The following is a 20,161-nucleotide window of genomic DNA, read 5'->3' on the forward strand; positions in this document are numbered from 1 at the left end:
ATACAGTTTACCCAACTCTTTCTCTGCCCTGCACTACTAGACATTTTCTCAACATTTAAAGGGTATTATTGTATGATCCATTTTTAAAAAGAAAATGTATGTATCGTTTGAGTCATAAAGTGAAAACGAAAAAACATTTCTTGTCTTTGTTGTTTCTTGGCAGTATTATTTAGTACTTAACACACAAAAACCTCCAACCAGATAAGAAAAACATTCATTTATTGCATTAGAAACACTTATGAAAATGAAAATCACAATATCCAGTGTGGTCCCTTACAGCAACAGTTCATGTACAAGGAGTCAATATTCATGCTGCTTCTTTGGAGTCTCAAGTGTCAAAGAAAATGGTGTCAATCAATAAAACTGCATCTGAGTATCATAGATGCACATTTAGGGAGGTAAGGAGATGCTAGTTTTTGAGTAAACAATTTCTGATTTCCTAAAAAAGGAAAATGAATTCAACACTGCCCTTTTCACAGCGAAAGGACACATTCCAGACATAATTCCAATTTTTACAAGTTGTTACTTGACAACAGTCACTCATATCTCAGCAAGTAAAGGAGAAAAATAACATCTCACTCTTAAGTCTGTGTGTTCTCAAGTGGGAGATCTCTGCCTTGGCAACAGCAACACGCCAAAGCTAAACTAAAAACATCTTTGCTTTTTATTTTTCCTCTAGTAATGAAAGTGCTGATTTCACCTTTCACTTAGTGAAACGGGCCCTGAGGCTCAGGTTAGAGGCTCAGGTTGTTGTGGGGTGATCTCCACGGGTTCCAGTTTATCTGAGAGGACACAAAGAATATTGTCAAATTTTTCGTAGCGCTCCTCTCTGTCAGCCTCTGCCCCCGACTGACCCCACAACAGCCGCAGGGCGAACTCTGTCCGGAAAGCCTCCAGCAGCTCAGGGATTGGCTCCCAGTCTCCTGGTGGAGCAGTGAGACGAACATTTGATCAGAACAGATACTATAAATTAATGATGGAATATCACTATGTACAATGTGAGTGTTTACTCCACCTTACAATGTCTGTAGGTGTGTGTATGAAAAGCGAGGACATTACTGTACATGCATGTATGTACCTGTGAGTAGGGTGTGTGCGTGCTCCTGATAATTTTGGGCATGCAACGCGGCACTGCGAGCTGATTGGAGGACGTCGTAGAGGAGCTCACATCCTCGCTCGCTGTTCTCAACGGGGTCCTCACCCTCCATAACCATCAGCAGAGGAACTAGGTGCGGCATGGCTATAGGACCCTCAACTACAGAATCTACACACACACATATAAACACAGAGCACACATCAGACTTAATACAATACATTCACCACTTTAAATGGGTTGGTGTTATTTATACAGAACTTATTTTAATCTGTTTGGAGTAACCTGTGTTTACTCAATTTATAAATTAGCATTTTGATTCATCATTTAAGTCATCTTTTAAGCAAAATTGCCAAAAATTCACTGATTTCAACTTCTCAAAGGTGAATATTTGCTGGTTTTCTTCGACCTCTGTGATAGTAAATTGAAGATCTTTGAGTTTTGGATTGTTGGTCAAACAAAACAGTTTAAAGACATCTGTGGGAAATTGGCATTGGTGTTAAATAAAGCAATAGTTTAAGCTTACATGCTATATAAATATAAGTCAAAATGTAAACTCTGTAAATTGCAAATTCAGCAGAAAGCCTAATTCTCTTTTAAATATGATGAAACTTGGAAATTTCATAGTGATAAAATGAACCTCATGTTCTTCACTCTTCTGTATATTTAAACAAAAACATTTTTTTTTAATTAAAACTTTCTGAAATCGATTTCCTCTGTGCCTGTTTCCTCACTCTTGTTTTACATTTGAACCAAACAAACTGACTGCACCTCAGTCACTCTATATTTCACCTCTTTCTCCAACACTCACCGTCTCCCTCATTCAGCGACTTCATGAAGGGTTTGAGTTTCTTCTCGAATAAAACGGCACTCTCCGTGTGGTTCCTTCTCAGCGCTCGCCACGTCATCTCCAGTCGCATTATCTGCACACGTGCACGTACAAACATGTCGAGTGTTGGAAAACTTCAACGAGTTTCTACTTTGCATAATTTTGTATACAGCGACCATATGTTTGTGATAATTACACCACCTGAGGCATCTCCAGAGCCTTCATCACAGCTGAAAAGGAGTAGAAGTTGTGCGCATGTTCTTTCAGGGCCTGAGCCAATAATATTAATTTATGTAAAACAGTTGCTCTCTGGCTCACAGTCCCTGTGCAGCCCAGGATGTCCACCGCCACTCCCAGTGCTATTAGATGATGCCTAAAAAAAATGAAAGATTAGATGGTCAGGGGCGTGTGTGTCAGTGGGCAGAACTGAATAAGAAAGTCAGTGAGGGAGGGATTTCTCATTTCTCTTTAGCAGCATCTAGCTACGCAGATAGTTTTGATTTTATTTGACCAGCTTTTTTGATATATGTCATTTATTTTCTTATTTCTGTAACCACCTGAGAGTTGAAAAATTGCTTGTAATTACTTAAAAGTATTATCACAGTAACAGGGACACTAATTCTAGAAAAAAGATTTCACTGTCTAATCAATTTTCAAATGCTTTCAGCAACACAAACTAAATTCCATTCACCTCCATTGTATTGTGCCGATGTCAGAAATCAGGGATTGACATCTTAAAACCTGGACAAATTAAACTAAAAGGTATCTACATGCCAAAGAACCACAAGTGATAAGTGAGTTTCTTTGTAATTTGGGTGAACCAACCCTTTAATATATCTATTAAGCCATCCATCCCATGGCAAATCAAGTGTGTTAGCTCTATGTACCTCTCTAACAGGTCCTGTCGTAACTGGTGTCCGTGTGGCAGAGTGACAAGCTCCAGCCCTGATCCGACTCCCATAATCCTCTTCTGCTCATCAGTCACCCCGACGATGCGTGCAACCTGCAGTAACACAATAATGACTAATCAATGGCCAGTCAGGCTTAATACTCAGTGAGCGTTTAAGCTACTCTCGATTGGGAATTTGGTTTGTTGCGTTAGGCGGTTGTGCGGGTACCTGGCAGTCAACACTGAGCATGTGCAGAGCGGTGGTGTTGGCGTCTGAGCGGTTGAAGATCTCTTTTAGTGACAGCAGGACGCTGGGCTCCAGAGGTCGGTTGTTCTCCGGCAAGAGCAGCGACTCAAACTGATCCAACTGGAAACATGACCCTGACTCCATCTGTGATTGTGTAAGAAGAAGGATATTACAAAATTAGTACACAACTGTCCCTCTGCTATTACAGAGGTGTGCAGCGTTCAACTTATTCACAGAGTTGTTAATCACTGAGCCACTGAGTTTATTCTGAGGCTGTTAGTTCTAAATGATACACAGCTGTTACACATACGGTATCACTCTGACGCCTGGTGGCTAAAGAGAGTCAGTCATTCAGATAAATAGATTCTATCAAGACTGTGTCGGCTTAAACAAAAGTCAGACTCCATTAAGACTGGACCTCAGGAACAAGGTGGATGTGTGGCTCAGATGGTTCGCTACACACATTTCCCACATTTCTATTCTCATTATTTTTTCTTAATAACAATTTTATATCTATCTTTTTATTTTATGCTAATCTCTCTTACATAGTTACTTTCTGTTAAAATGATATTAAAAATCTATTACGGACTCATGAGTTGTGTCATCCGTCAGTGAACATCAAGTCTGCAATTATATTTGTCAATGCTACACTATTAATCCATGGTAATACAACATGTAAAATTGATTAAACTTCCAATTAATTTCTTAGTCAAATCAATTAATTCAGATTATAAAATAGTGGAAAATGTCCATCACAATTTCCCAGAGCCCAAGGTGGCATCTTAAGTGCTTCTTTTGTCCAGCCAGGACCCAAAGACATTCAATTTACTATCATAGAGGACTCAGAAAACCAGGAAAAGTCATATTTGAGAGGCTGAAACTGCAACATTTTCGGTTGAAAAATAATGACTTGTTGTGGATTGATTTTCTGTCATGTCCACTGAGCGTTTCAGCTGTACATGGTGATGCAGTTCAATTGCTTTACCCTGCTACAACATGCAACTTTGACAAAACTGAATTCAGATTGTGTTGTTCTGTGATGGATTTCTCAGCTCCAACAGTTCTCAAGAGTCTGTTTTATATAATAAGGAAATGAATGGAAACCAATGGCGTCCTGGAATGGTGCTAACTAATCTGAACAGCAAAAATGTACTGGTTTGTACTGTAATTACAGAGCTAACACACCGGTACTAATTACTAGAACATAAGCAAAAGTACCAACTATAAACTGTAAATTAAATATGACTAATACAGACATGTGGACGTTCAAAATGCCAGTCCTCCACTTCCTCTGCCGCCTGTTCCTGGAGCTCTTTGTCAAACGGCAGATGTGATGATGCCTCGTTCTTCTCTGCCTCCAGGAAGCCAAAGGAAGTCTCTGTGAGGCGGGCACGACTCTGCCACTTCTCCTCCGCACGCAGACGGTCCACGTGACCCCTCCGCCGCGACTGTGGCACCTGAATATGACAGCAAGCGGATATAAAATGTTCATGGAGAATTTACAGTAGAAGAGAGATATGAGAATGAAAAAGCTTTGATCAACTGAGCTGTGAGATGATTTGTAGAATTTTTTTTACCTGGATGACCAGCTCATCGTAGAAAGAAGAAGGATCAACATGCTGGTTTGTTGGTGGAGGAGACGTGGCGTTGGGGAAGACAGTAGAGACTCGGAGAGGTTTAGGAGGAGCTCTGGGGTGCAGCTGCCCATCTGAACCTCGCAAAGTCACACCACCACCTACATGGACGGAGAGGTACGTTATGTGTGTATCATACATCAGAAGAGGGTGGGTGTATGTTATTGTCTTTACATTTGGATCACCCTTAAACTGCCCACTCATGTTGAGACAAAACTGGTTTAACTCGAGTCTAAGAAAGGTTCAAGTGGGGACGTCATCTGCCTACAAAGCTAGGTACCCATTTCTGTCACAATTCAAACAATAATCACAACTAGCAATCACAACTTCCACGTAGACTGGAAATGATGTCAATGGGACGGATGCATCACTCGCTACTGATTGGATCATTATTAAACGGGCTTCATATTTTTAACACATTGTTCATTGTGTCACTCTGAACAAATTTTAGGAATGTGTGTGTAGTACATGAAATCTGATCATGCCTGCTATGCGAGTGTTGCTGAGAGTTTTCTCTGTTTTTATTATTATTTTTTTTTTTTATTATTAATTAAAAATGACCTATTATGCTCATTTCCAGCTCTATATATTGTTATTCTGGGACTCCAATGGAGTAGCTTTGCATGATTCACAACTCAAAAAACTCCTTCTTTATCTTATACTGGCCCTTTATGCAGCCCCTCAGTTCACTCTCTGTCTCTAACAGGCAGTTTTAGCTCCCGTCTCTTTAAGACTACCTTCCCGATGAGCCCACTCTGTTCTGATTAGCCAGCTTTCTGGAAGCCTTCCAAGGGACAGCCATATCAGGGTCATGTCCAGTTACCGCCAATGAAAACCCAACATTTCCTGCTTTACTGCTTCAAATGAAAAGCTTTTAAATTACTAAATAAACATGAGGCTTTTTTGTGTGGAGAATTTACAGGAAATGAAACATGTTCATCACCAAATTAGCGGTGCTAAAAACCGGTTGACACAACAAGATATGGATATATTTGGAGCTATTTATTCAGCGGATCAGTTAGAAATAATGCAGGGAGGAATAGTACAAGCAGAAACGGCCACAGTGATGACAATGTTTGATGAGGAGCTGCAGACGACCGGCACACCTCCAACAGGTAAACTACTTATTTTACTTTGCACCGCTGTTTAATGGAAAAACACTCACAGCGTGCCAGCTCAACTTGAGTCAGCTCGACTTGGCATGACTACCCCCCCAAAACAATGGAAAAATGCCATAATGTTGGTGGACCGGAGCGGTGAACTTGCCCATCATGCGTAGAGAAGATGACCATATAAACTATGGAAACCGAGTTTTCAGTACAGTCTGAAGCCTGTGCTTTTTGCTCACAGCGATTACTTCTACATACGTTTACCTCATATGACACCAGCCACTTTTAATATGACCATCCAACATTGTAACATTATATATATACTGTATATGACTAAAAATAATGAAAAGCATAATAGGTCCCCTTTAGATAACCACCAAATAAAATTTCAGTTTGCTCTTTTTTAACGAGTTGTGTTGGGTGGGATGATAAATATAGAAGTTATGCGAGGAACCAAAACAGGTAAGTGTACCTGTGAACTCACTGCATCTTGTAAAAGAGATATTGTTATTTAATGTTCCATTATGTAAACTGTTCTAGTGTCAAAGAGACAATTAACTTGGCATACAGGATACAGTTTCTGACAAATGTTTTTGTATTAATTTCTGCCTAAACTGTCACAACAGAGTAGTTCATTTAAAAAATATATCTTAACATATATAAAAGTATTACAGATGTGTGTATGTTACCTGGATGGGAGGGACGTGTGTGTCTTGGTCGTGGGCTCAGCAGGGGTTCGCTACCTGTGCGAAACACAGGGGAGATGGGGGCGGGGCCAGTGTCCTCTGACTGAGTGTTCGGTGGAACACCTGGATGAGGAAGAGTAACATCAGGAAATTAAAAAGATGAACAAGGATTTTATGCTTTTCTAAATTTTTTTACAGTCTTCTAGTGATGGTTTTCTCTACACTCTCATACCTTCTCAAATAACTTATGGAATTACAATATTGTCTGACCAATCAGCAGACGAGAAGCTCCGTCATGTTTCTGCTGCAGTTAAAATATCCACTGGAATCATTTCAGAAGTGAAGCGTCTTTAAATGGTCTGCTCTTCAGCAGTCACATTTCCAATGTCGTATAGAGTTTTGTCAATATTTTTCATGTTTTACAAGCATATTAAAACATGCTGATGTTTAGCAGGTATAATTTAACACGTTCACTCCCTTAATTTAGTGTGTTAGTGGACACTGGCTGGAATAACAACAGATCGTTTATGGCAACCACAACGGAGCCAAAGGATGTGACACAGCCGCATCCATCTGACATCGAGAGTAAGTGTTGACGGCCACATGTATGTATGGGTTGTGTGTTTATGTTAACATACCAGTGCGTAGGTTGCTGTCAGATTGCGCAGACTGAAGTGAAGGCCTACGACCCACATTCTCCAAGTTAGCAGGCTGACTTCCACTCCTGCCACACATAAAATAAAGTTTGTGAGCATATTTATTTGTATTTGTTTGACCACATACAACATGTTTCAGCACTATACATGTGTACGTGCACTACACTACACTTCAACATACTTCCTCCCACCTTAGTAGTGGACTGATGGCCTGCAGCGTGTCGTTGTGTGGAGAGCTGCAACTGAGTCTTTTGCTGCGCTCAGTGTGTGATTTTCCCTCTGCGCCTCTACTGCTGCTGCCTTTGCACTCTGCATGCTGCTCACTGATGACCCGCAGAGGAAGGGTCCGTGTGATTGGGTGAAAAATCACAGCACCTGAGGCCTGGGAGATAGGCCGGCGCCCGCCCACATGAAATCGGATGAGAGCAGGAACATTGTCAAAGCGATCCTCCTCAAACTGGAACAGCTCCCGGGAGTATCCCTGTCACACAGACATAGATACACACATAATATTTTAAGAGCAGATTAATTGTTTGTTTTGCCAGACCAACAGTACAAAAGTCAAAGAGATTCAATTTTCAATTATATAAAACAAAGATAATCAAATCCTCACATTTAAAAAGGGGTAGCCAGCAAATGTTTGGTATTTTCTCTTACTACATTATTTAAACTATTAATCAGCTATCCACCACTTCCCACACATGGACACACAAAACACAGACACACCTTTTTGGGACGCAGGACCACTCGTATGATCTTAAAGTGCATCGGCTCGTTTTTCCAAAAGCAGCTCAAAACATAGTCATTGGGAGCGGAGCTTGAGTCTCGGACCAAGAAGTCTCCATCCCTCTCAAACAGAGACTCTGCTGCCTGGAGATAAGTCAGCAGGTTAACTTGGTCAGTTGGTGGTAGGAGGTTTGCATGTGTTTTATACAGTGTGAATAGTAATGAAAGCAAACAAAATATGGTTCATTGAGCACCTCTCGGCTAAGCGGCCCATGGTACCACGCGTGGCTCCTCAGGTCATCAGTACTGAGCTTCAACTCCTCCTCCAGCTCCTTCTTCAATGAGTCCATCTCTCTCCGACCACCAAACACCTAAAGCACACACAGCAGCAGCCCACAGTGTTAATCTGAATGTTTTCTGTCTCTTTACATAAACAAGGGTGTGAAGGAAAATATGTGTGAAAAAAAGAGGCAGCTAAAGCGAGACAGACAGGCGGTTTACTTAACCTCTTACCTTCAGCTGGCTGAGGTATGCGCTGACACTCCTCCTTTTGCTGAAAAACAAGAAAGGATAGGTGATTTGGAGCTACAAAACTGAACCCCAGGGAGCCACAGATGATGGTGCCATGTTTTTCCTCTGAGCGCGAACAGGACAAGGATGGAAGGCCACTGCCAAGGTCTGGGTCTGTCATTAACAGCAGACAAAGTGACGGACTTTTAATAGCCTGGCTCTTTTTCCTCCTTCCTTCCTCCCTCAGCTTCCACCTTCCTGCCTCCGTAAAACACATCGCTCACTGATGAGCTGCTCAGGGAATGCAAAACAAGGCTGAACTAACTAACTCCCAGCCATCATACGCACCGCTACTACCTATTCTAGTAAATCTAAATGTGTGCCTGTCTCTCTCTGTGTGAACATGCATAAATAATGTGGAACAAATTGTGTGTTCAGGGATGGGTGGAGGGTTGCTTGTTCACCCTGCCATGACCTTGGATGGCTATCAAACATGAGGCACTTTAATACTTCTCTGTACACCCAGAAGCCAATTCATTACATACACATAGTAATTCAGTATAATACAAGACCCTTGTAACAAATCCTAAAGGTTATAGTGTTTGTTTTTGTTTTGTTGATTCAGGTATTCAATTTTATGGGCTTTTGGAGGTTTGTGGTGTGTGTGGTGTATCATGTTAAAATAAATCCCTTCTCTCCACTTGCAAATCCGCCTCATTGAAGTCATGAGTCAATGCCCCCCCCCCTCACTCCCCCCCAATCTCAGACACACAAACAGTTCATCAAGGAAACTCCTCTAGAAATCAACAGCTGCCTATAAAGTAAAAAAGCAACTAAATAAACTCACACTAAAATCACCGTCAGAACTTTGTCTCTATTTTCCATAACAATTAGTACCAAATTACAAAGTTTTTGTCAGAAAACCTTCAAGGAAATTACAGCCTAAAATAATTCTTTAGCATTTTATTTCTCAACATGCTGTAACTGTCCAGAAGCTGTTTTAAAGCCCTCTCTATGCTGCCAGACAGTAATAAAATACTAGAGGAGAAATACAGAATCATTTTTTTTATTTCTTTGTCCTCAAATTTTAAGACTAAAACTACTGGAATCAGCCTAAAAAATGATCATAATGTGCTACTATAAATGCAGAGTCTTCCAACGCTGTTAAAAAAAAACCCAAAACTACCAGACAAAAAACAAAAACAAAGACGTGACCTCAGTGTCCTCAATGGTAGTTAGTACCGAGCTCACAGCCTCCTTCCTTTTACACCAGTTTCCTCTCTCCTCCATAAAAGGACCAAACACCCAGTCTGAGGTGACCCGGCCTTCTCAACAGACACTGCCTCCCTCTGCATCTCCCTCCCAAAAAACATTTGTGACAGCTCCAATATTACTATGTTTAAAAAGTCTCTAAAAACTCAATTTCTTAAAACTACTTTTAATGTCTAAGGGCTGCAACTAATGACTGTTTCATTATTAATTCATCTTCTAATTATTTTCTCAATCAACCAATTAATCATTTCATGTTTAAAACCCCATCGCAATTTCCTAAAGCCCAAGGTTACGACTTCATATTGCTTGTTTTGTCTGACTAGCAGTCCAAAATCTAAAAAGATCACATGAGACTAAAAAAAACCCCAAAAAACAGCAAATCCTCACAACTGAGGAGCTGGAACTAGGTTATGTTTGGTATTTCTTTCCTTAAAAATAATTTAAAGAATTAATCAGTTATAAAAAATAGTTAAGCCAATTTATTTTCTGTTCATCGACTAATCCTTTCTAGGGCTGTAACTAACAATTATTTTCATTATCAAATAATCTGTTGATTATTTTCTCAATTACTCGATAAGTTGTATGGTCTGTAAAATATCAGAAAATGGTGAAAAGTGTCAATCATTATTTCCCAGAGCCCAAGATGAGGTCCTCTAATGTCTTGTTTTGTCCCAGGCCAACAGTCCACAAGTCAAAAGACATTTAGTTTACTATCATAGAAGATGAAAGAAACCCGAAAATCTTCACAATTGAGAAGCTGGTATCAAAGAATTTGGATATTGTGGTCTTAAAGAAAGATTACAAACTATTAATCGAATATCAAAATAGTTGGCAATTAATTTAATAGTTGGCAATTAATTGATTAATTGACTAATCCTTTTAGCTGTAATAAAAAAATCTAGTACTGTTTTGCGCTTGTATTATGTTGTGTATAGTTTTCTGGATTGTTTTTTTATTGATCTTGTCATGTTAAGTGTAACTGAGTAAAGCTTTCTATAAATAAAATGTATTATTATTATTATTGTTATTATTATTATTATTATTAAGTGTATTGCATTATACTTCTAATATTTCATCTACCCTAATTGATCTAAAAATGATGGACGTAATATTAGAAACAGCTCTCAGTATAATGCAACACCTCTTAAACATTTTAAACAAAAAAAAGAACATATAATCATGAAGGTATGATTTACTGCAGGGCTCTTGTATTAGGTCTCAATCAATCAATTAATCATTCGGTCTATTAAATGTCAAAAAAATAGTGAAAAATGCCTATCAAGATATCCTACAGCCAAAGGTTTTGATGATTTACTGCAGGGCTGTTGTATTAGGTTTAGCTATGTATAATTAATAAAGAGGCAACTGTTGTAGCTGTGGGTTCACAATTAAACGACCCGCGGCAACATTCACATTGACAGATAATTGACAGACACTCACATAAACACACAGATCTAGAGATAATATGAAGGCAAGAGGGAGAAACATCCTGTTTTAGGGGCGTTGGTCCGGGCAGCTCACCAGAAACACCTGTGCAATACATTGTGAAACGTAACATGACAACATATACTGGGGTTGTAAACCTCTTTTTATTAAGCTTCACCGACCAAGTTGTATTCCTCAGTGTATTGTAATCAACATAGACTTAAAAGCTAATAGATACTGTAGTCTAATGACTTTACATTAGTATGTTTGTGAGTCAAAACCTGCTGGTACTCCTAAATTGTGCAACAGGTATTTTAGCTGGCAAGGCTACAGGTAAGTTAGCTTGAAGTCAACAAGGTAACTGTTAACCGTCGCTTTTTGTCGACTTAAAGAAAAAGAAAAAGAAAAAGACAACTGCTTGACATGTCGGAACAGATATCTAGCGTTATTTGCGATAAATGTTCAGAAAGCCTTACACTGAAAAGTAAACTCGCCGTCAAAAACTTTCCAAACATCGATAACATCTCGAAGTTAATTGACGAAGTTGACCGTTATTAAAAAAAAAAGAGAGAGACATAGCGGCCAACGGTCCTACCTGTCAATCCTGTTCACAGCTCACTCGTCTCGGACATGTTTTACAGTTTATAATCCAAACGTACGCCACCAAATAACAGCTGGGAGGTAAAAATCCCTTTCCTACCAGCCCCCTCCTCCTTCTCCTCCTCACTCCCTCCGCCCCCTCGTCTCCTGCGATGTTTCGGACGAGTTCCCACAGGTTCCCCGAGCCCTCCTTCCTTCTCCCCGCCCCGGGCCCCGGTGCTGAAACACCGCTATCTGCCTGACATTCCTCGGATACCGACACCAGCCGAGCTGACACATCACCTGGCTACAGTCAGGATAACATGGCAGGTAGCCGTTCAGAGTGGTATGTAAACAGTAAATCCTTCATAAAGCTTCGATTCTGTCTATTCACACTGTCAGTTTTCAACCAACTGGGTGATTTCCCAACATAAGCTACCCCCAGGTCAAAAAAGATGTTGCCCAGAACCAGTTAGCTTACATGCCATACAAGGAGAATACACACACATCTTGTTAATCATTCTCTAAATAATCAACAGCCTGTTAATTACAGTTTCTCCCTTCAACACCACTTAAACAAGTTAGTGCCCGTGATTTCTGGGACAGCGCATTAATATGTATATATATGGTTGTTTTACTGTCTCGAACGTGTGTGAGCCAATCAGAGCGGAGTGCCGGAACTATCTACTTCATTGAGTCCCACATGTTTGTTTTACGACCTCTGAGGTTTTTTAGCATTCAGCACTTTATGAGTGGTGAGCAGAGATGTGCCTGAACTTGACAGCGTCAGTTTACATACTGACACTACCTGTCAGTTGTTACATTTAAAGAAAAGGATGCAGCTTTTACAACTAGAAGAGGAATAAAAGGTTCTCCTAAATTACAAAAAATATATAGTAGGCCTATTTTTTCATACCTCTTATTGTATATAGCCAGTTAGATAATTTTGGTTTAATGTGCAATGAAAAATAACATGTAAAAACTTAAACAGCATGAATGGACTACCAAACAGGCTTACCAGGCACAAGTCTGGGGCCCAAGGGGTCACGTGGCCCCAAAACCAGAGCCTGTTCGGGAGTCCATTGTGCTGCCAACAGATGTTGCTGTTGACTAGTATTAACATTGCTAGTCGGTGAGTCAAAGAGCTCAGTCAAAACTATGGACGTCCTTATCATGTTTAATGCTCCTGATCCTGATGTGAGTTTAATCTTGAGTATTTGTCAAAGGATCAATTTTCTTTTTATGCATTTTCATGCATTCTTCTTCCTTGTAATACCCCAGCTCCTACATTACCCACAATCCAGCAGAGATTTGGGTGTTTTATATGCAGGTTGTGGCTAATGTAGAGCCAAAGAAGGCTTCATACAACTTTTTTCACATATGCAGTAGTACTCCCCAACACCTGGAAACACACTTCAATGTGTTAAGTTGGAACATCAAAAATCGAATTCCATTTGCTCATATTATACCACTAGGACTAGAATGAAAAATACTGTATGTCTATTAGTAATTTGAGTAAACTTTAAAGATACAAGTGAGCTGGCGATGAACCTAAATTCCCAGAAAGGCCTGGACTTCAAGATTAACGACTTAAACAAACACACACACACACACACACAAGTCCTCAACCTCTCACGGGGGTGGGAAGTGTGATCAAAACATAAAAGTCCCAAGGAGTGTTGTTTATTATGTGAGTCACCAAAACTTGCTGTCCTCCTGGTAGGCGAGGGTTCAAATTAAGGCCATAATGTTGTTCCATATCCAACAAGGCTTTTCTCTCACGTTGTCAGTTCAACCATTTTTGAGTACACCTGCTTCACTTTACAAACTCTGGCATAGATTTTATGAGGTACTGGTTAATCATTAGCCCAACATGAGTAGCTGACTTGGAGAAAGTGTATATCTCGGTCACACTCACACACACAGTCGAATCACTATTACTCTCTATCACACACACACACACACACACACACACACAACACCCATTGGGGGTCTGCCTACCTGCGCTTGCTCTCCTGGCGGTCTGTCTCACTGGTGGTGTGGTCCTCGTTCAGGGGGCGGAGCTGCGAGCAGGACACAGACAGGCGGTGTTTTTTATCAGCGCGCTGGAGGCGGGGCAGAACACTCTGACGAAACAAATCCCTCCCTGGCTTCACCTGTAGGAAATGGGAGACACCCATAAAGTGCGGCTCCTGGGCCCAGTTGTTAAAAAAGTTCAATCTCGATTAGAATTATCGTTAGATTTGGAAATCCTATGTTTTGCTCTCTAGGATCGGGTAATCCATCTTACTTTTGTGCTGGTTTTTCAAAGTAACATTGGATTGGATCACCCTGATCCAGATATAGATGTTTCAAGATTACCAAAATGGGACTATGTATGACAATGTGGGCTACTAGCTATGTAAAGAACAACAGGTAGAATAGCCAGTGTAGGGTCACTTTAAGTGTTTTTTTTTATTTGAAGAGACAGAAAACAGCACAATAAAACAGTACAAACATCCCCTTTCATTTTCAGTTTCTTTTAAACAGTCAGACACCTCATCCGACCCATACCAAATAAATAAAAAGAAATGAACCTTATTCACAAATACATTGTGGATATTTTGAATATATATATATATATATATATATATATATATATTCATATATATATTTGGATATTTTGAACACATGTTTTAAATCATTGAGAGGTTAAATGTCCAACAGAGTTCTTCCTCATTCAGCATTTTGAAACCCTGCTTTTAGGAGGCAGGTTTCAAGTCTGGCTTTGTTGGGTTTGTTGTTTGTCTGTAGTTGGGTAAGAGACGAATCTGTACTTTCAGTTTCTTGTTTAAGAAGTGATTTATAGGCGTCATCTTTGGCAAATAACATTTCCTGCCTCTTTTCTGAGCTCCACTGGCAATAACTACTGGCTCTACCAGTAATGATCCACCTTCCTCCTCAATATAAGGGCTGAGATCCAGAATAAATGTTTCTTCTGCATAAGGAGGAACTGGCTCACTGGCTCCTTTACAATTGAGGGCTCACCGTCCCCTGCAACACCTCATCTCCAGTAATGTCAAGAACCACATCTGTGTAATCACCTCTCCTAAAGGTCTTGTTGTCTGTTTGGGTGTTTTGTTTTGTTTTTTTGCTTCAGCATGGTCCTTTGTCACATTCAGATTCTTCCATCTAAATTTCACTTGCTCTGTGGTCCTCTTCTTGCCAGACATTCACATTCAGGGTGATTTCAACCCAAGTGTCCTTTCTTTTTCTTAGTCACTCCTTCATCCTTAGTAGAATAGAAACTTCCTATTGAGTCATAATGGCACCTAACACCCTCCAGCAGTGCGTGAGTTTCTGCAACAGTGAAATTAAGTCCTCTTGAGTCCACCTCTTTGGTGTAGTGAACATAGAGTTTATAGGCCTTGTGCTTGACTGATTTCATTGTACACAAGCCAAAGCACATCGACTAATTGATGTTGAAGGGGTGTTTGTTTGAAAAGACGAATTACACAGCCATCTTATTCAGCCTTTCTCAGAGGACTTATAGAGAAGCACTGACATGGCAGGTATTGTCCATCACCACCACCGTTTTGGTAGGAGAGGATACCGTCAAAGGCTGTACTTTGAGCGTACAAAACCACTGGAGCAATACACCACTGAGGAACTGTATGCTCAGTTTCGCTTTGCTGATATTAAGTACACTGCAGACCTTTTCAGGCCAAAACTTCAACGCAGAACCTGAAGGAGTCATAGTCTGTCTGTAGAAGAACAGGGCCTCATTGTTCTGCACTTCTATGTATCTGTGACTTTCTACAAAGTTGTTGGTGATAATATAGGAGTGGACAAATCAACTGTGAGTGATGTGGTGAAAGCTGTGTTAATCGCATTGGCCAGCCTGGTCAGTCAATTTGTTTCATTTCCAAAGGATAACCAGATTGCCCAGACCAAGCGCACGTTTTTTCTCTTGGGGAACATGCCCAATACTACTAGGGTTACCGACTGCACTGATGTGCATTTACAAGCAAGCATGAGAGGGAGTGGGAGTACGTCAACTGAAAGGGGAGGCACAGCATCAACATCCAACATGTGGGCAACGCTGACCTCATTATCACAAACTTCATCGTGAAGTGGACTGGGTCTGTCCGTGGTGCACGTATCCTGAGGGAAAGTGCTCTTTACAGAGAGCTCCAAACCAACCGACCGGATGGCATAATATTAGGAGACAGTGCTTATCAAAATCCTATCATGGCTGATGACCGCGTTTCTTACAGCAAACACACCTGAGCAGGCACGCTTCATCACTGCTCATGTGCAAAACAAGATGTGCAATTGAGCGTTAAAATGGAGTTCTGAAGAGGTGCTTTGCATGCCGTAACTACTTGCAAGTGGAACCACGGGGAGCGTGAAACATAATACTTGCCTGTGTTGTTTTGCACAACATCGCTACCAGAGCCAATGTCCCTCTCTGTAATGATGTTTATGATGCACCTGAGCCTGTTGAAGACCCAGACCAACCTCCAGCAGGACTGACTAATATACAGTGATGAATGAATTATATATATTATTTTTTGATATTGACAGCTGTTTGGGGGATTATTTTATGGGGACAAAATCCTTTTTATTTTACTTTACTGAAAGGATTAATAGGTAGCCTAACGGTTAAACCAATCAGGTGAAAAATATAAATAAATATATATATACTACATGATACAAATGTTGTATTATTTGACCAATTTTGTTCATGAAATCCACCCTGAATCACCCTTCTGTTGGGATCAGGATAATCCTGATTTTTTGAAGCAAAGGTATCCCAATCCTACTAAATCCTAACTACACATACCGCAGGTTTGATCAAGATCAAAATCAAGACTGGATTACGTGATCTAATCCGATTTTAAGAATCCTTTTTTTCCTTTGAAAAACCCATTTTCAAGATTTGATCCACTCTGATAGCCAAAATCCAATCAGATTACTTTGGAACATCTGGTCCCTTAACTGCTGTTTGCATTGCATTATGAAAAAAATGAAAAAAAAACTCTGGGAGGGGTGCAGGTGGCAAATTTGTTCTGAGGAGCTGTTTTGTGATGCTAATTAGTGCCAACTTCGTGGTCTCACCAGATCCAGAGACGATTCCAGGGAGTACTTTCGGCTCGATCTGCGCTCCACTTGCACACCTGAGAGGACAAAAGGATATTTTTAAGGAATAGTTTGACATTTTGGAAATTACACAAATTAATTTTCTTCTTGAGAGTTAAAAAAAGAGAAAAAGAAGAGAAGATCCATACCACTCTCATGTCTGTCATTCAAATAAGAAGCTGCAACAAATGAGATATAACATGTTAATTAGTGAGTTTTAGAAGTGATGGTACGCAGATTTTGTTACCTTTCAACAGAGCCAGGCTAATTGTTTCCCCCTTTTTCCATTCACAAAGCAAATGAGTGCATTTCCCAAAATGTTAAACCATTTTCTTTAGTCAGTATGCATAGACACATATAGTGCAAACTATTGTTTTAAGTCACTCTCCAGTCAAAAAGTTGTTTTTCTTCTTGTTCCTTCACTTGGATGTTTGAGCTTCACTGTACAGAATGATGTATGTGCAGAGTTTGACTCTAGAAGGCTGTTTTCACATTAATCTGCTAAAGGAGGAAAATTCCTCTGTGCTGGTCTTAAATGCGAGTTTAAGGCGTGTACCTACAAGCATCACAAGACAAGACATCACTACTGGTTTGGAGTCAATCGTGGTCCAGTATGCAACTTATACAACTGTGACGTGGAGACCTGAAACCTCTAGTGCACGTACACTGAGAATTGACTTCTCAGTGAAGTAGGAGACATCTTTTTACCAGCAGTTAAACTTTTAAAATGAGCAATATTTACATTTTTGAGGGAGAATGAGGAAATGCATTTTTAAACATATTCTAACTAAGTAATTGAACTTTTTGTGGGCAAAAAACATATCAGAAACAAATTATTATTCAAAGCAGAGTATTTGTGTATGTTGTAAAACAAGTCTGGATTGGACCTTTAACTGTTAAACTCGTGACATCATCATTCATTCAGGCCTTACTCTCTAGTTTTTCCACATTTAACATCTTCAATTTACTGGAAGCATGCTAAGCAGAAACAAGTCGGTAATCACTGACATAAATTAAAGAGAAGGGTTTGACTGGATGAACTGGCTTATACAAAATTGTCACGCTAAGCATGCATGATTTCAACATATACTGCTCTCTGCAAGCTGGAGCGGATGCCTAAAAGATAAGAGTTTATCTTAAGACTTGTTACATAATAGAGGACCACATTTACTTGACCACATATACAACTTGTATGAGCTAATTTCCAATAAGCACTTAAACAGAATCTGCTGTGAAAAAAAAATGTTAAACTTGAGAGCACTGAAAACTGATAGTCCACATTTCAACTTAGATGTATATGAGTGTGCGTGTGTGTGTGCACATACAGTGATGTTGTAAGTGTGTGCACAAGGACAGGCTGCTTCGATTGAAATGTATTTCATAATAATATAATAACGATATTTTTCCAGTATCAACATGACTGAGTATCAAACCTTGATATTTATTTGGTACCGACCGAAATATGTCTGTATTGCTGAGTATGGAAAGCTGGCACTGAATGTCTGTTTAGCTCATTGCTTACTATTAGTTTCTAATTTAAATAAAAAATTGCCAATTTTCAACTCATTTGTTGAGGAAAAGTTCTTATACAGCTGCTGATATTTAAACAATGTGTAGTATTTGAGCACTTTGGCCTCTTTTGTTACATGAAAAATAAGGTTTTATAGAAAAACATCCTTAGATTTCTCAAATTACGGTATCAAAACATATATTGTTTTGTCATCTCTACCAAAATTCAGTTATCGTATTGGCATTAGTATCAAAAAATTTCAAACAACACCCAGCCCTGGATATCAATATACATCGCAATATTGCAATCATAAGCAAAACCTCACACAAAATAATCAAACTGACAACTGTTTATATCTTAAAAATTAGCTTAAATACCATTGTTTTAGTTTTTAATTTTAACTTGCTCTGAATTCTTATTTTTGGACAAAAGATTTTTGTAGAAAGATTCGATACGATACGATACGATACGATACAATACGATACGATACGATACGATACTCATCATGGCTGGATTTACTTCACGGAGTAAAAATGAGCTGCTGGGCCACCATTAACCCCCTGTTTCTCCCACTCTCTGTGCAGTGTTGTATATTATCTGGCCCTGGATTTGCTGTGTGGTAGATTGATTAAATCCATTAATTTAAGACTAAGAAATATATATATGCACAAAACTGAAATATTGAAAGGATTAGAACAATTCTTTTCAAAACAGGCCCCTGAGGATTAGATATCAAAGCATGAAGCCCTTATCTGCTGATATTATGCTTACATAATATCATACATATTCCCACATATATAGGGCCCCTTGAGACCTGGGGTCCAGTTGTCTGCTTTGAGACAGCCTTGGATGCGATATAATAGAATATGATTCAGCTCAATAAAGGTTGAATTTACACATTTTTTCATGATTTGGACAACAAAGTGAATATTTAATAATCACCCAGTCTTAATGGTCATATCTGTTTGTGTGTGGCTAGTGTGTGTCACCAGAGTGTGGGTCCAGTTTCTGTCGGTGTCTTGAAAGCTGACTGAGGATTGTTTCTCTGTGTGTGGGATCCTCTACCCCTACTTCCTTCAGCTCTCCAGCCGTTACATTCAGCAAACCCTGCAGAGAAACAAAAACAGATAGAACGAGAATGGAATAAAGAGAAGTGAAGGATTATGGAGTACCAGTGATAATCAGATTAAAGCACACAGATATATGCTGCTCTTTCATGTACCTCCAGACCATAATATTCACTCTCCAGTGTCTTGGTGTACTGGGGCAGGCCGATCTGTTTCAGCCACCAGGCGATGGAACGATTATTCATGTCTGAACAGCAAAAGCAGAAAAGATACAGATTACATGCCACACGCACACACATGCTTGTACATGTTTCTGTGCAAAAGAGTTTATGAGAAAAGTACAAATGAAATGAGTTGTATGACATCAGCTAACTTCTAGAAATCAGCCAACCAGACACACAAGCAGAGAGCTGTTGCTGTTTGCCTTGCAGCAGCTTCAGTATGTAGCACCTACCTGTTTACAGGATCCACCGAGGCACTCTGAGATTTTACTTCTCTCTTCCTTCTGTGTGATGTTTCTATCTCATAGTGTCTCACTTTTCCCCTGTCTTCTCTTCTCCTTTGCAGCTGTTCTCATCTAAACTCTCATTAAGTCTGTCTGTCTTCTCTTTTTGGTATTAGAGGAAGCCCGCTCCCCCTCAAACCTGCAGGGTCAGTCAGAAAGCCAATCAGATTGTACAGTGGGCACGCAGTACCCTGCACAAGACAGCAAATCACAGTGCAGGAATTAGCATGAGCCCTCAGGAGGCGGAGGGCGCAGGTTGAGGCAGATCCCAGCATGTCATGAGAGAGAGATAGAGTACAAAAA

General features: G+C 39.9%; 2 protein-coding genes across 9 annotated transcripts in view; one reads left to right on the plus strand and one right to left on the minus strand.

Moving 5' to 3' along the window:
- Positions 1-202: 202 nt before the first annotated feature.
- Positions 203-19,919, minus strand: sh2d3a (SH2 domain containing 3A). Its single transcript, XM_042429583.1, has 20 exons — positions 19,808-19,919; positions 19,509-19,600; positions 19,276-19,393; positions 16,926-16,955; positions 16,756-16,814; positions 13,657-13,811; positions 8,383-8,422; positions 8,124-8,240; positions 7,870-8,013; positions 7,335-7,624; positions 7,126-7,211; positions 6,491-6,610; positions 4,636-4,793; positions 4,315-4,515; positions 3,041-3,202; positions 2,810-2,925; positions 2,124-2,295; positions 1,905-2,016; positions 1,079-1,264; positions 203-923 (listed from the first exon to the last, which is right to left on the minus strand). Exons 2-20 carry the CDS (start codon positions 19,596-19,598, stop codon positions 730-732), a joined length of 2,550 nt encoding a protein of 849 aa, XP_042285517.1. The 5' UTR covers positions 19,599-19,600; positions 19,808-19,919; the 3' UTR covers positions 203-729.
- The window catches only part of LOC121909107 (proto-oncogene vav-like), a 37,121-nt gene continuing 28,637 nt past the window's right edge, over positions 11,678-20,161 (plus strand). For all 8 annotated transcript variants that reach the window (XM_042429535.1, XM_042429541.1, XM_042429526.1 and 5 more), the window contains exon 1: positions 11,678-12,001. The gene's annotated coding sequence lies outside the window, so the exon portion shown is untranslated. The remainder of the gene's footprint in view (positions 12,002-20,161) is intronic.

The sequence above is a fragment of the Thunnus maccoyii genome, chromosome 2, assembly GCF_910596095.1.
Source record: "Thunnus maccoyii chromosome 2, fThuMac1.1, whole genome shotgun sequence".
Classification (NCBI taxonomy): domain Eukaryota; kingdom Metazoa; phylum Chordata; class Actinopteri; order Scombriformes; family Scombridae; genus Thunnus; species Thunnus maccoyii.